This window comes from Symphalangus syndactylus, chromosome 1 (genome assembly GCF_028878055.3).
Source record: "Symphalangus syndactylus isolate Jambi chromosome 1, NHGRI_mSymSyn1-v2.1_pri, whole genome shotgun sequence".
In the NCBI taxonomy this organism is placed as follows: Eukaryota; Metazoa; Chordata; class Mammalia; order Primates; family Hylobatidae; genus Symphalangus; species Symphalangus syndactylus.
The window spans coordinates 110,750,559-110,765,173 of record NC_072423.2 but is presented as its reverse complement, the minus strand read 5'-3'; the positions used below and the strand labels follow the sequence as shown (position 1 = coordinate 110,765,173).

The 14,615-nt window shown below is 58.8% G+C and overlaps 1 protein-coding gene across 2 annotated transcripts in view; it reads left to right on the top strand.

The window, feature by feature from the left end:
• The first annotated feature begins 2,931 nt into the window (after window positions 1-2,931).
• SEMA3F (semaphorin 3F) overlaps window positions 2,932-14,615 on the top strand; it is a 34,241-nt gene continuing 22,557 nt past the window's right edge. Inside the window, exons 1-2 of one of the 2 annotated variants that reach the window (XM_055276007.2) lie at window positions 2,932-3,406; window positions 7,443-7,602. In XM_055276007.2, the coding sequence (XP_055131982.1) occupies window positions 7,491-7,602 (112 nt within the window). In that variant the 5' untranslated portion in view covers window positions 2,932-3,406; window positions 7,443-7,490. The remainder of the gene's footprint in view (window positions 3,407-7,442; window positions 7,603-14,615) is intronic. The other variant, XM_055276017.2, reaches the window with a different exon arrangement.

The following is a 14,615-nucleotide window of genomic DNA, read 5'->3' as shown; positions in this document are numbered from 1 at the left end:
CCCTGACTCTTGGCTTCTTGGCTGTGTTCCCTCTCCGATCTGGTGCTGTAGGGATTTGCTCTCTTACTCATTTGATAAAGATGCATGGAGTTCCAGAAGCGCCGTGTGGGACTCTAGCATGCATCCAGCTCCTGCGTGCCTATCAGGGTTGCAGGCCCTTGGCCCCATGTGGGCCCCACAGCCTGGCCTTCCTCTCCTGGAGCTTTCCCACAGCCACTGAAAATGCCTTCTCCAGGCACCACAGCCTGGTGGCTCCGGGCCTCTCCCCACCCTCCCTACCTCCCCACTCTCCTCCCTCTTCCTCAACTGTACAGTGGGGACAACAGGGCCTGCTTCTCAGCCCAGTTGTGAAGCACCTGGGGGTGAATAACTGCAAAACTTGCTGGCGTGCAAAGCCTCCCAACCTGGTATCCAGAGCTGGTTTCGAGGGGTCTGTGGACCCCTGAAATTGAAGACAAAATTGTGAAAAGCTATACAATATTCCCCTGAATAATATAATATACCTCGGAGATATGGCGGGTTTGCTTCCAGACCACCACAATAAAGCTAACATTGTAATAAAGCCACTCACAAATTTTTTTGGTTTCCCAGTGCATATAAAAGTCATGTTTACACTATACTGTAGTCTGTTAAGTGTGTGATAGCATTATGTCTAAAAAATGTACATATCTTAATTAAAAAATACTTATTGCTAAAAAATGCTAATAAAGTGAGCACATGCTGTTGGAAATATGGTGCTGATAGACTTGCTCGACACAGAGTTGCCACAAATCTTCAATTGCAAAAAACACAATATCTGCAAAACGCAATAAACCACAATAAAATGAGGTCTGCCGATATGTATATGCACATACACACACAAACTATAACAACATATTATAATGATACAAAATGCTCACCCCAGCACTGACACAGAGCAAGGGCTCAGTGTGGATTCACTGCTTCAATAACAATTTTTTTTTGTATGATTATTCAGCCCTCTCCAATTGCTTAGGAAGGAATTGGCATTCCACCCCATGTAGCCAGGCTCAATTATAGCTCTTTGCCCTCTTCCTGGCCCCCTTCCCTGGTCTCCCTGCCGTTGAAGGCCTCTGTGTGCTGGGCCTATTCTGTGTGTCTGAGTGGAGCTTCATGAACAGATCAATTGAGCCTCTTTCCTTCCCAACCCAGTATGCTGGAGTCTCTGGCAAGTCCTGACAGCTCTTCCGTGGTAACCAGCATGATGCTGATGATGCTGGAGATAGTGATAGAAGTGGCCAGGCTATGAGGAGACCATGGAGGCTGTGAGAGGATGGAAGGGATGGCGTTGGAAGCCATAGAGATAGTGGCCTAAGCTGTATTGGTGATGGTGGTGAAGTGGTGGTGACCTCAGGGGTGACCCTCGTAAAGATGAGTGGGGATGAGGAGAGATGGATTGTCACAGTGTTTTCAATGAGGCGTGACAAAGGGGAGAGGTGCAGGTGCTGTCACAGCAGCTCCATAACCCCAGGATGGTGTTTGCTCACCTCAAATGCCCTGCCTCTGCTTGGAGTGTGAGGCAGCACTCTAAGTCCTGAGTCAGGAGACCCTCAGCAGGATCCCTAGTGCCCTGCTCCACCCTGCACTTGGAGTCAACCAGTCAATGGGTCAGAAGGAGAGAGGTCTTTTCCTGGAGGTCTTGCTAGCCAGGGAGAGAAGTGGGAGGAGGAAGAGGGCAGAGAAGAGGAGTGAGAAGAAAAAGAGAAAGGAGGAAGAGGGGAAAGAGCAGGAAGAGGGAGGAGGGAGAAGAGAAGGAAATGCATGGGGCAGAGGAAGAGAAGGGAGAGGAGGAGAGGGCAGAGAAGGAAAAATCCAGCAGAAGAGAGGAGAAGGAGGAAAACGAGGGAGATGGAAAAGAGGGAGAAGAGGAGAGAGGAAGAGGGAGAAGAGAGGGGAGAAGGAAGGAGAGGCACAGGGAGAAGAGGAGAAAGGAAAGAGGAGAAAGAGGAGGGCACAGAAGACAGAACAGGAAGAGGATGAAGGAGAGGACAAAGGGCCAATGCCCCTGGGAGCCTCCTCAGAGTGCCTGGGGCAGGGCTGAGAAGTGGTCCTGGTGGTGAGGCCATGACCTTGGAAACTTGGGTTGGGCAGAGGGTCCCTTCCTGGGGTCACGGTAGGCCCTTCTCAGTTGCTGAGCCATTGGCTCATCACCAGGCCATTTGAAAGCAAGTGTCCCCTTGAGGAGAGAAGGTGCTAGCTAATCTGGCCTCTCTAAGGTATGGAACTATAAGGAGAATCTGTGGGAGCTGCTGGCCTGAAATAAGGGCTGGCGATTGAGGCGATCATGGGGAGTCGTTGAATGGCTGGAGAGAGCTGTGTGGCTGGGCTGCCCCCGACCTGGCCTAGGCTAGAGGCTGAGCCCGCGGGAAGGTCCTGCAGTGCCAGCCGTCCCAGGGGCTGCACCGCCACCTGCTGAGCAGCCCCGGCAGTCAGGGGTCCTGCGCCGTGGGGCCCACGCACGGGACCAGGGGCGCGGCCGGCGGCGAGTGGGAATGAGGGACGCGGAAGGGGGTGCTCAGGTGAGCGCAGGCTCGTTGCTCCCCGGCGCTGCAGCCCGTCTCGCCAGGGAGTTGAGTGCCCGGGTAAACACCAGGCGCGATGTGTGCGGTGTATTCACAGAGAGACAAAGCCAGGGCGGGGCGGGGGCGCCGCCCGCGAAGCGGGGGCGGGGGCGCCGGGTGCAGACTAGTATCCCCCGGCGCGGGGTGCCCACCGCCTGGGAACCTTGAGCCCGGCCCACGGACAGGTGGAGCGGGGGCGGGGCGGTGACTGGGCGGGTCCCGCCCCGGGGGTGGGGCTGGGCGGGCAGGGCGGGGCGGGGCTGCGCTATGCAAATGTCGCCCACGGGCGGCCAATTGCCGGCGCTCCCCGCGCGGCTCTGAGCGCCCCGTCCCGCCGGCAGCCGCGAGACCAGAGCGAGCGAACGAACGGCGGCGGTCCGGAGAGCCCCGAGCGCAGCGCAGGACCAGGGCACGCCGCGAGGAACCGTGCAGCCCCAGCGCGGCCGCCCGGCCCGGGTCCAGCAGCCAGGAGAGCGCAGCGCTTCGAAGCCGAGTGCGCGCCACCGCCCGCGCCCCGCGCTGGGGAATGCGCCCTCGGCGCGCCTGCCAGGGGGCGCCCGCAGCCCGCCCCAGGGGAGGCGGCACCGAGCGCCCCTGAGCCTTCCCATGGCCCGGGCTGGGGCCCGGGCCCTCGGCTGCTGACGCGCCCGAAGCCCGCGGAACCGGTTAAGCCGCGGCCGCGGCGCCGATCCCAGCTGAGGCGCAGCGGCGAGAGGTCGCGGGCAGGGCCATGGCCCCGGGGGGTCGCTAGCGCGGACCGGCCCAACGGGAGCCGCTCCGTGCCGCCGCCGCCGCCCGGGCGCCCAGGCCCCGCCGCTGCGGAAGAGGTGAGTGCAGCGGGAACCGGGAGGGAGCGGGCAGGCGGCCGGTCCACCCCGCGACCCCTCTGGGACCCGCGGCACTGCAACTCCGCAGAAGTGTCCGGGGAGCGGGTCTCGTCGAGCCGGGGGGCTGCCCGCGGACATAGGAGCGACAAGGCTGGGTTGGGATTCTTACCTGTCCTGGCGGCCCGGACCCCTTACCTACGGGGCGGCGTATGGATGTGTGGAGGATGTGGCCTGCGGGGTCACCAATGTGCAAAGCAACTTTTTCCTGCAAGGTTCTGGGTGGGTGCTCTCATACACCCCCACCTTCACGCTTCCGGAGCGGGAGTTCCGATCCCCCTTCTCCTGCCTCAGCTCTCTCTACCATTAACGCCTGAGGCGCGCTCTTCCCCGTAGGTGCGCTTGCCCTACCTCAGTGTCTCTACTTGAGGACTGGCCAGCCCGAAGGGAAGCGCTATACTGGCCGTCCCCACGTGGGGGGTCTCCCAGATCAGCAGGGTGGGAGGACCGCCAGTCCTGAGGCATTTCTCCCAGAATTGTGCCAGCCCCTTGACCCGAAGCTGCCACCTTGGGTTTGCTTTTACAGCAGAGTCCTGCCTGGATTAGGGGCACGGCTCTATGTAGGGTGTAGGTGAGCTTGGAGAGCCTGCAGTCAATCCCTAGTTTAAACCAAGGGTCCCAGTGGTGAAGTGGGCAGGGGACAGCGGGGGCTTGGCGGGCTTGCCCCCAGCAGATGGGACAGGAGGGTATCAAAGTTGGCCTAGGAATGAGGCAGTGCTGTCGGGAGTTGGCTGGAGCTGGGGCTGGGGGCCCCACTGGATAAATAACTCCTAATTCTTGAGATAGCTGTGTTTTGCCACCAGAACATTACTGCTCGGGCGAGGTAAGGGAGACGCCAACCAAAGACACCAGTATATCCACCCAGAAGCTGGGCCAGGTTGGGGACCTCTGTCCTCCTGAATTCACCCAGATAGTCTCCCAGTAGTTATCCTAGTTGCAGAGAAGGGAAAACTGCACCCAGGGGTTGGGAGCCTCATCTCAGCCCAGGGGGTTGGATGGAGCTGACGCCTCTTCCCAGGCTACCCAAGGGGTGTGCCAGGACCCCGTAGGGTATAGTGTCTAGGCAGGCGGCGGGGGGCACAGGCACGCCTACTCCTGCTGCTCCCCCTTCAGCTCCGAAGGAGCCAGGCCCGGAAGTGGGGAGGTGGGGGCCGGAGAGAAAGCAGGGGCCAGAGAGAAGGCGGCAGCCCAGCCTCAGCCCCTCGCTGCTCAGCATACCTTGGGGGGAGGATGAAGCCAGGCTCAGGTGACCTTGACTGGGAAACCCTGGCCACAAAAGGGGGGTTTCAGTCCCAGCTCTGCTGGGGTGGCTCTGCTTCCTGGTCCTTGAGGTGTTGGGGGATGGGGAAGCTGAGGAGCCAAGAAGGAGACGGAGCTCTTGTTGAAGTGGGGGAGGGAATCTGAGGGGCTGGGTAGCAGGTGGGGTGCTGTTGATAATCTCCCCATGTTCCCCCACGGCCCCTGTTCCTGCCTCCCTTCCATCCAGGCAGTCCTCAGCTCGGAGGAGCCAACCTCCCTTCCAGGAGGCAGGCTGTCCACCCCCACCCCCAACTCCAAGCCTGGGCGGTCTGGATCCCGCTGTACAGTTTGACCACCTGGCCCCCTGTCCCACCCCAGTTGCCTCCGGACTCCTTCCTCTGGCCGCCTCTTCCCTGCACCCCTTGCCAGCCCCAGCTCCTCGTTTCTTTGTTCAAGCGTCTCTCCTCCGTCCCTCCCTCTCTCCTCCCTCTCTCCTCCTCCCTCCCGCCTGCCTCCCTCCCTTGCTCCCTCCCACCAGCCTTCCTTCCCTCCTTCCCTGCTTTCCTCCTGGTGGGCTCCCAGGTGGCGGTGGCTGTTCCTCCTCTGTCCACTGACCTGGGCTTGGTGTGACTTGGGGGCTTTTCTGGGGCTGGGGCTGGATGACAGGAATCTCGGGACTGGCAGAGGGGAAGGCACTGTGGGTTTGCCCTCCCTTTCCCTCCCTGTCCTTCTTCTCCTTTTCTTCCTTCCCTCTCCTTCTTTCTCCCACCTGCCAGGCTGTCCAAGAGGGGGCCTGGACTTGAGACTGAGGCCCCAGCAGACTTGAGCCCCCCCGCATTCACCTCTTTAAAGGGCCAAAGCATTTGGATGGGAAGTCCCTGTAGGGACCCAGTAGAAAGACTCCCCACCTATCTGGACACATTGGGTGACTCCAACCCTGTCCTTGGTGACACTGACTTTGTCACCATGAACATGGATGCAGGAAAAAATGAGGTCATGGGGAGGGGGGAGGCGGGAGGCAGGTTGACAGGAGCCCCCGATACGTAGTATCGAAGGTCTCTGAGGGACTCAGACAGCATCTTGCGCCAGGACGGTATCTCCCAGCTCCCCTGAGCCCCACCCCACTAGCAGGTCAAGTTCTTGAGCAAACTCATGCTTGTAAGGACGTGTGTGGGCCTGCAAATGTGAACGTGTGCATATCCACAACTGTTATCAGGGGCCTCCCAGGTGTACCTTGAGGGTGACGGTGGCTGCACAGCCATTTCTCCCACCTGCCCCCACTTCTCAGAGCCTGCCATTCAGTCAGCACTAGCTTTGTGCCTCCCAGACCTGGGGAGGGGCTGGTTCTGATTCCCCCGTCCCCCAGCCAGCCTCCCCAGGAGGGAGCATCTATGACAGGGGATCTGGAAGGACCATGAACGGCGTGCCAGGCCCTCAGGAGAGAACATTCACACAGAGGGCACCGCATAAGGAGTGGGCCAAGAGGCTGAAGCTGCACTTCCTGTCTGAGAAGCCATGAGTGGTTTGCCTTGGCAGGAGAGGCCAGGGCTGGGGGAGGTGGGTCTAGGGATGTCATCAGGGTCTGATGAGTGGGGCCTAAGAGTCAGACTGGAGCCTGGGCCTTGCCTCAGCATTGAGCAGCAATGGCAGGGGAGTCCCAGGCCATAGTACTGCCAACTCCCATCCCAGCGTCCTAGAGATAGGCCTGGGGTCCTGCCTGCCATGGAAGAAGGGAGTACACAGGGCAGATCCGGGGGATGGGGCTCACATTTTCAGTCTCGATGCCCCCACCCGCAGTGCATCCGGTTGGGGGTGGTGGTTGGAGTTGGCGCTGGTTTGTGCCGGGAGGGAGCAATATGTTCTGACAACTGGTGCTGGGCTGCGTTTACCCAACAGCCAGCCTGCCTGGGGAAACAATATTTGAAAAACACAGTATTGAAACTTGGACCTGCTGGGGCTGTGGGGGATTCTGAAGGGGGCAATGCCGCTGGCCCAGATCCAGCCCCAGGCCCACTGGCCATCCTAGCTTCCCTTCTTTGCCCTCTAGAGGCGGAGCTGGAAGTTTTCCCTGGCAGGAAGTCCTTCTGCCTGTCTGACCTGGGTCTCTCCTGCTTTGATTTTAGTAAAAGTGGACCCTGCCATTCTCTGCCTTTCCTTTTCTGACTGGTGCTCCCTCTCTTCCACCTTGGGCTGTCTGCATGTGTCTCATTCCCCCACTCTCTCCCGTGCCTCCCCTCTACCACAATAATCAGGTCTAGGTTTCTCTGTACTGGGAGAAGACCTGTGGCTAGAGCAGGCAGGGGTGTACCCTATCTGTTCCCCATTCCTCCAGGTGGGAGGGAGAAGGAGTAACCCACTTTATTGGGCACGGATGCAGAGGAGAAAAGAGAAAGCATGCTGGGAGCTGGAAAGAGCCCTAAGATCACCTGGTTGGTCTGGGCCCTGTGAATGGAATTCAGCATGCCATGAGGGGTAGGGTTTGAGTCTCCAGCAGACCCCATCAGTTCTGGTGACCCCAGGCTGGGGCCCATTGGTACTATCTCCCCAGACAAAGGCAGGCCAAAGAACACACATGAGGTGTGCACACAGGGGCATTCATGGCCCCAGGCTGGGGGTGGAAGTGTGGAGGTACCCATCAACCTCTTTGTTCACCTTGGGTAGAAATTGAACAAGGGAAATGTTGGTAGGGCAGGACTCCCCCATCTGCCTCACACATTCCCATCTTGGTTCCCCTTCCCAGGTGTCTAGAGAGTGGAGCGTGCTTCCTGGGCCCTAGGCCCCTCCCACAATGCTTGTCGCCAGTCTTCTTTTCTGGGCTTCCCTACTGACTGGGGCCTGGCCAGCCTTCCCCACCCAGGACCACCTCCCAGCCACACCCCGGGTCCGGCTCTCATTCAAAGGTAAGAAGCTGTTTTGTTCTTCCCCAGAAATCATCCTCTCTTTACAATAGCACTTGGCTCCTCTGCACACGAGAGAAAGGGTGGGTCAGGACAAAACCAGGACAAATTGTACAGCCACGTAGGTTGTGGGGGAGAAGGGGGACCGGGGAGATGGTGGCTTGCTGAGAAAGGCTGGAGAACTGACCCACTTAGACACTTAGCAAAAGAGTCCAGAGTCTGGGCATCTTCCAGAGTCAGACTGTGGGTTCCTGGGCTGGGTGGCCTGAGGTCTGTAGGGCATGTCTTTCTGTATGATAATCGGAGAGGTGTCAATGTCTCTCCTTCCAAACTTATGTCTGCTGCGGCCCCTCCTTGCCACTGCTATGCATCTGATCCTGCCCTGAGCAGCCCCTGGGGTGGAAGGTCAGGTAGTTGGGCAGACACTGGAGCCTCTGGACGCTGGAAGAGCAGGACCTGCTCTCTTGGGGTGTGGGTGCTCGAGGAGCCTTCCTATGGTCTCCAAGTGGGAAGGGTTCCTAGAATCCAGGAGGGGACCATTGGCTGTGACTGGTAGGGAGGCCGCCGGTGGGTTCAGGCAGAGCACGTGCTGCTGTGAGGGCCTGAGCTCCAGTGTGCACTTTGATGAGAAGTCGCTGAGAGGTTTCAGTGATGGGCTGAGGTCTGCAGAGTGAAAGGCTGGTTGCCCGCTCCATCACCATTGCACTTAACCCACTGGGCAGGTGCACGTACACGGTACACACATGGGTGTACAAATGGCTCACTCGAGAGCCACTTCCTCAAGGGTGTGTGTGGTCTGAAGAGTCTACCCTGGGCCCAGGGCATGGCCCAGGCAGTGGCCATGCTGGGGCCTGGGGGACCTGGGGTCATTGGGAGTTCTCAGCCTTGGCCCTCCTCTGGCCAGAGGTAACTTCATTCAGCCGCCTGCCCTGGGTGGGGTCGACTCAGCCCTGGCTGGCCAGATTTCCGGGCAGCCATATTGGGGTGAAAGGCTGGGGTGACCTTTCCTTCCTCAGGCTTGGCAGAGGCCCAGCCCTCACCTCACCATGTCCCCCAGCAGGGCCCCTCCCCTGGCCTCATCCCACCCTGCCCCTTGATGGGAGGAGTGGGGGAGTAAGCTGCTTATCATCACTCTTCCCAGTCACCCGGCTCCTGGAATTTCTGAGGCTGTGCTTGGAAGGAGTCCCCTGCAGGGCCTGAGAAATGGGCCGAGAAGAGTTAATTTGTTTGGGCTGGAAAGCACCCCCCTTCCCCGGGCCCCGGGAAGGTGAGATATTTATTCTGCTGATACCTCCACCCTTCCCTGGTGGAATTCTTTAGAGCAGATTAATAAATCTTGAAGGGGCCAGTTCCCCTGACCCCCTCCCCAGCCCAGGGTTTGGCAGCGAGAGTAGAGTGTCTCCTCCCCCAATAGTGGAAGGGAGGGGTGGCTTGGTCTTCACACCCCTGGGACCTTGCGTCCGCTCTGGGTGTTGTTTTTGTCATCACGCATGCAAGCGAGCAGGAGGGGCAAAACAGAGAGGGGTCTTCCGTGTGCTCCTTCTAAGCCTCCCTGGACCTCCAGGGGCAAAGGCTTTTGTTCCTGTTTTCCAGAGAGAGAAACTGAGGCTCAGGCAAGGGCAGGGACAAGGTCAGGCAAGAGGCAGAGGCAAAGCCAGAAATAGAACCCTGGTGTCCTGGCCTTGCCAGCGCCCACATCGCGTCAGGTCGATTCCCTCTCAATTAGCTCTGAAGCCGACACCCGCAGTGACTAAAAGCTGAGCTCACTGGCAGCCAGCCTGGGTGCTGCCTGTCGTGGCGGCCTGGGGTGGGGCTGCAGCGCGCCTGGGGCCACCCATCCCAGGGCCCCTGTGCCTTTGCACAGGCAGGTTCCCCTGCCCTGAATGACCTTGCCTGTTCCGACCTGGCCTCGTGTCCTAATTTTGTGCTTAGACTTCACTTACTACTGTATGGCAGGCCCCGTGCTGAGTGCTGGGGACTCTGTGGTGAACAAGATAGGGTGCTCACAGTCAAGCTGGTGGAAAAAGCAATGGATACCCAGTTGGTCTGGGCCACCTGGGAGCCCAGCACCTGCTGTGTACCAGGCCCTGTGTATCCCTCCACACTGGGTGGTCTCAGCCTGGTTATGCACACATGAAGTGGCCCTCAGTGAGGAGCAGGCCCTCACCAAGTGTGTGTGGAGTGAGAATGGAGACCAACACTTCAAGAAACTGGGCTCCCACCATCTTCCTCCCAGGGTACACGTGGGTGGCACAGAAAAGGTTACTCTCAGAAGCACTGCTGGTCACTGTGGCTCCATGTCATAGTGTTTTCATCTGTGCCTTGGATAGACACAGCAGTTGACACCCCATTCCTCAGGGGCTCAGGCTGGGCACTCCCTGCCCTGCCCTGGGTCCTGCTGCAGTGGGGAGGTGCCGGTTCCCGCCTGGGTAGGGCTGGACCCTCCAAGCTAGAAGTGCTGGCATAAGGGGCCACACTCCCCAGGGTAGATAAAGGAACAAAGGCAGGAACTGGGCCAGGCTTGGGTTTGCTGCCCGCCCATCCGCCTGGGCACCCCAGCCAGGTCTAGAGCCAGAAGGGTGTGAGGGTCAAGCAGCCCAGGGTTTCCTCAGATTAGGGGGGCTCCTATGGCCCAGCTTCTGGGCTTCAGCAGCACAGCCAAGATCAGGCAGAAGTGAGGGTCAAATGGAGATTTCCAGGAGCAGGTGAGGTGTTTGTACATTCCTCGCTCTTGAGAGAGTGGAGCCTGGGCTGGAAGCCTGGACAGACCCTCCTTCCTTCACCCATCCGTGCCTGGGCCTGGAGTCCCCTACACCGCAGAATCACTGCCAAGTCTCAGAGAAAAAGCTCTTCCTTCCCCCACCCTGAGATGACCAAGGCTCTGGGGCACCACCTCCCTCTGTGGCAGCAGTAGGGAGGTGTGAGGGCCCTGCCAGGCCCTTTGTTCAGCCTGGAGAGTGTTTACTTTTTCCCAGGAAGCTACCCCACGACACACTGCTGCTGCCTGGGCTGGGTTTGGCCAGGGATTGGGGCCAAGAGATGTTTGGTGGGGTAGAAGGACCCTGTGATGACATGAGACAGTTGTGCTGCTAGGGAAGCTGAGGCAGAAGTAGGGAGAGGGAGCAGAAGGTCACCCTGCCAGGGGAGGTCAGGAAAGATGAACATAATCGAAATAGTAGTAGGAGTCCATGAGGATAACCAAGCAATGGTCCCTCCAAGGCCTGAGGAGGGTCTGCCTAGGTTTCCTGTGAGGAAGGAGGCTTGCGGGGGCCGAGTGGCTTCCCAGGTCACTCGGGAGCAGGACTGAGATGGAGCCTGCATCCGCCTGCTGCCTGAGGCTGTCCCAGGACTGAGAGTGGAGGGCAGGGATGGTGGTGGTGCTAGAGGCACAGACCCTTCGCATGAGCTAGGAACAAGGAAGATTCCAGCATTCTGCAGTGCTGGTTTAGCCTTCCTAGCCTCGTTTCCCAAAGAAAGGGCTGGGGTTGCATTGGGCAGGCTCCCCAGGCCCTCTGTCTGCTGAAGCAACGGAATTGGGGTTTGCTTATTTCCAGGCTATAAATCCGGCCCTCCATCACTCCGGCCCTTCCATTGAGCAGAGTCCCTATGAAGGCCTCTCATGTCAGAGATGGGAACACCAGGGCCTAAGAGAGGAAAGGGCTCCTGTTCCGGAGCAGCCTAGAGTTTGGGCCCTCTGGGCCAATAGTCCAGAACAGTGCCACTGCTCACATCATTTGCATGTGGCATCAGAGGACCAAGGTTGCCAGGTTTGCAGATGATGAGATTAGGGGTTAGGAAGGGTCACAGCCTGTTGACTTCCCCTCAGGAGTTGATGTGAGTTGAGGTGCCTCTGGCAAGCCTTGATGGGGCCTTAGCCCTCAGGCCTGGTGCAGGAGTAGGGGTGGGGCTGGAGAGCTAGAGGACCTGCTCTTGCCCCATAGGGGCTCCTTGGCCAGCCAGAGCAAGGCATGGGGCTTTGGTGGGGGAGGAGGGGGAGTAGGCCCAGGAGCTTCGAGGCCAGTGTGGCACCAGGGAGCTGGGCGGGGGTCAGGTGGCTCTGGCAGCTACAGTGGAGGTTGGAGCTCACAAGCAAGGGAGGGTGGGTGTTCCAGGATGCACCAGGATGAGGGAGGAAGGAAGACCTAAAGCATGAACTTGAGCCCAGATCCCTTGAGCCCAGATCTGGAGTTTCAGTTTTCTGGAAATCGGAACTTGCCTTACTCCTGAGAGACTTGGAAGTGGCCGCTTTGGAGTTGGGAGGTCCTGGAAGCTGCCCATCCCCCAACTGGCTAGGAATTGGTCTTTGGAGAGAATGGAGACAGGGTCCTTGCGCTTGTTGGAGAACCTGCCTGACGCCCAGCCTGGGTCAGCCAGGCCAGGGGCTGGGGCTTTCAGCTGTGGCCTTCCAGGTCCAGTGGAGCTTCAGATGGGACCGCCACTGTCTGGGCCTCCGCAACACAGGCCTTGTCTCTAGTTCCCTGGCATGATGCCCGCCCCTCCTTCCCTGGCTCCAGCTTCCCTTGGCACTAAGCGAAGAGCTGGTGCATGCTCAAGGAGTAAATCATGTTCCTTGGCAGCCTCCGCTGCTTCGTAATCGTAAAGAATTTAAAGAGAAACCGCCAAGATAAAAATCTCACCCCAGCCCATAAAGGCATCTTTCACCCTGCAGCTTGGGAGACAGTGAGCCTCAGAGTGGGCTCTTGGCTGTCTGCACCTGTGTGTATGCACCTCCGGCCCCTTGACTCCTCCAGAGGTGGTAATAGCTCAGAAGGTGGCTTTAGGGCCGTGGGTACCTGGTCCTTGACTCCTGGGAGACCTCCATCTCCTCACTCAGAAGAGTGGGGTGCTTAAATTTGGCGTAATGCAGAAGTGGTGGTGGTGGTGGTGGTTGAGCTAGCTGGTCCCAAAGGCAAAACCCAGTTCTACCAATGTTAGCTGTGTGAGTTCAGCCAAGTGGCTTAGCCTCTCTGAGCCCTGGTTTCTCCTGCGTAAGGTGGGAATGGCAGTGGCCCTGTGGAAGCAGCATCATGAGGGCTCAGACTGTCTTGCTTGCATCCTGGCCACGGGTAGACCTTGCTTGGTGAACGTTATTCTGTGTTCCCACTGCCTTTTCTGGAAAATGGGAGTAGGAACAATACTGGCCTCATTGTGTTGTCAGGAGGATTAACTGTGTGAGTATGGTCACTGTGGAAGAAATCTCAGTCACCAGGAGCGATCCTGAGGCTGGTAGGCGGGTGAGGGCAGGTCCAGGGGCGTGCCCTAAGGAGTCCCAGACTGCCTCACCCCTTCCTCCAGAATTCTAACTTTTGGTAAGGGAGATGGTATTTGGAAAGGACTCCAGAAAGGACCGTGAGCCCTGTGGAGTGGGTGGAGTAGGGTCAGGAGGAGGAAAATTCCTACCATGGGTATCTGGGCAGGCTTCATGGAGGAGGCTGCATCTTGAGCAGGGGAGGGGAGGTTGTGGGGGAGGGAAGAGCTGGAGCACAGGGAGGGTGCATGTGGTGCAGCACCTAGAAGAGGACAGATGCTAGATGCAGTCTTGCTTTTGGGACAAGGATGTAGAGTTCTACTTTCTGTTTCTGGTTTTTAAGCTCTTTTTCCTCATGGCAGAGGTACTAAATATGTATTGTGGAAAAATTCCAGTGATATGGATGCATTTGGCGGGAGTGATGCCTTGGAAGTAGCTCCCTAGAGACTGGCTCCAAGGCCTGGTTGGGGCGCACAGTTGGCTGCAATAACTCCTTCTGTGAATGCTGCTCCAGCTCCTGCCGTGTGTCCTAGGGGTGACCAGACCTGGGCTGCTCACTCAGGCATCTACAGGGCTGGGCAGAAAGCATGTTTGCCTGGCTTGGCCTGGTGCTATCCTGGGAATCTGAGCCCCGCCTCAAGAAGCCCTGGGAGCTTTGGAGAAGCAGAGAGGATTCCTGCTGCATTTTTCTTAGAAATAGCAAGAGGGCCTTTGCCAGAGGCCTGGATGCCAGAGGCTATGGTCTGAATCCAAAGCCTAGCTCACGTGGGTGCCAGAGCTTGGCAGGCCTACAGCCCCCCACCCAGGCTGCTGGGCAGCCCCAGGGAGAGGGTGGAGGCCTCTTGGGCTCCAGTCCCTGACCACTGGTCCTGACCCAGCAAAGAATGGGGTCTGGGCAGTAGCTGCTGGCCTAGGATTGGGGGGCTAGCCTGTTGGGGAGAGAGTGGGGCTCATCCGGGCTGACGGGCTGGGCTGACTTCTGGCACTCTCACTGGGCCGAGGGGAGCACTGGCTATCTGGTGCATCTCTGCAGGGCAAAGACAGACCCAAAGCAACCGGCCCCTCCAGGGATCAGGAAGCCTCAGCTCCGGATCCCCCTTCCCCCACTCTCCTTCCTTCCTTCCTCCCCCTACTCCCCCTTGCCTCCACCCCTCCCTTTGCCACCCCTCTTGGCTTCCTACCCGGACATGCTCTTTCCTCGGACGTCTCTGTACCCAGCCAAGAGCCTTGTTCCTTCCCACTTGGGGCTTGGTGCTGATGCCCTCATTTCCCCCCGGCCAGAGTCCACTGCCTTGTGTGTCTGCTGTTCAGCCAGCACGGTTGCTTTCTAAGGGTCATACACTACAATTGGCAGAGCAGCTAGAATTCGGGAGCCCGTTGGGCTCCTACAGCTCCAAGGCTGAGTGGGTAGCACTCCAGGGGGCCTCTCCCGGGGCTGCCTGTACTGCCATTTTTAACAGCGCCTTCCTGGCTGGGCCTGGGGCTGTGCAGAGCGCTCACTGCCTGCCCTTGACTGGCTACCGGCTGAGTCCTGCTGAGGTCCTAACCCAGCCTCACTGCATCCTCCAAGGCTGACCCCAAGCATGCACCTGTCTGCCCTGTGCCTTGGTTTCCCCCTCAGAATGTTGGGGAGGGGCTAAGACTGTCTGGAACATCCTGGGAATCTCTGGGTGGGTGATGTGAAGGGGCTGCAGGGACCGCAGGAATCTGAGGAAGGCCGCAGAGATGGGGGCTGGGCCCAGGGGAGGGGGAGGGTTTTGACACCCAC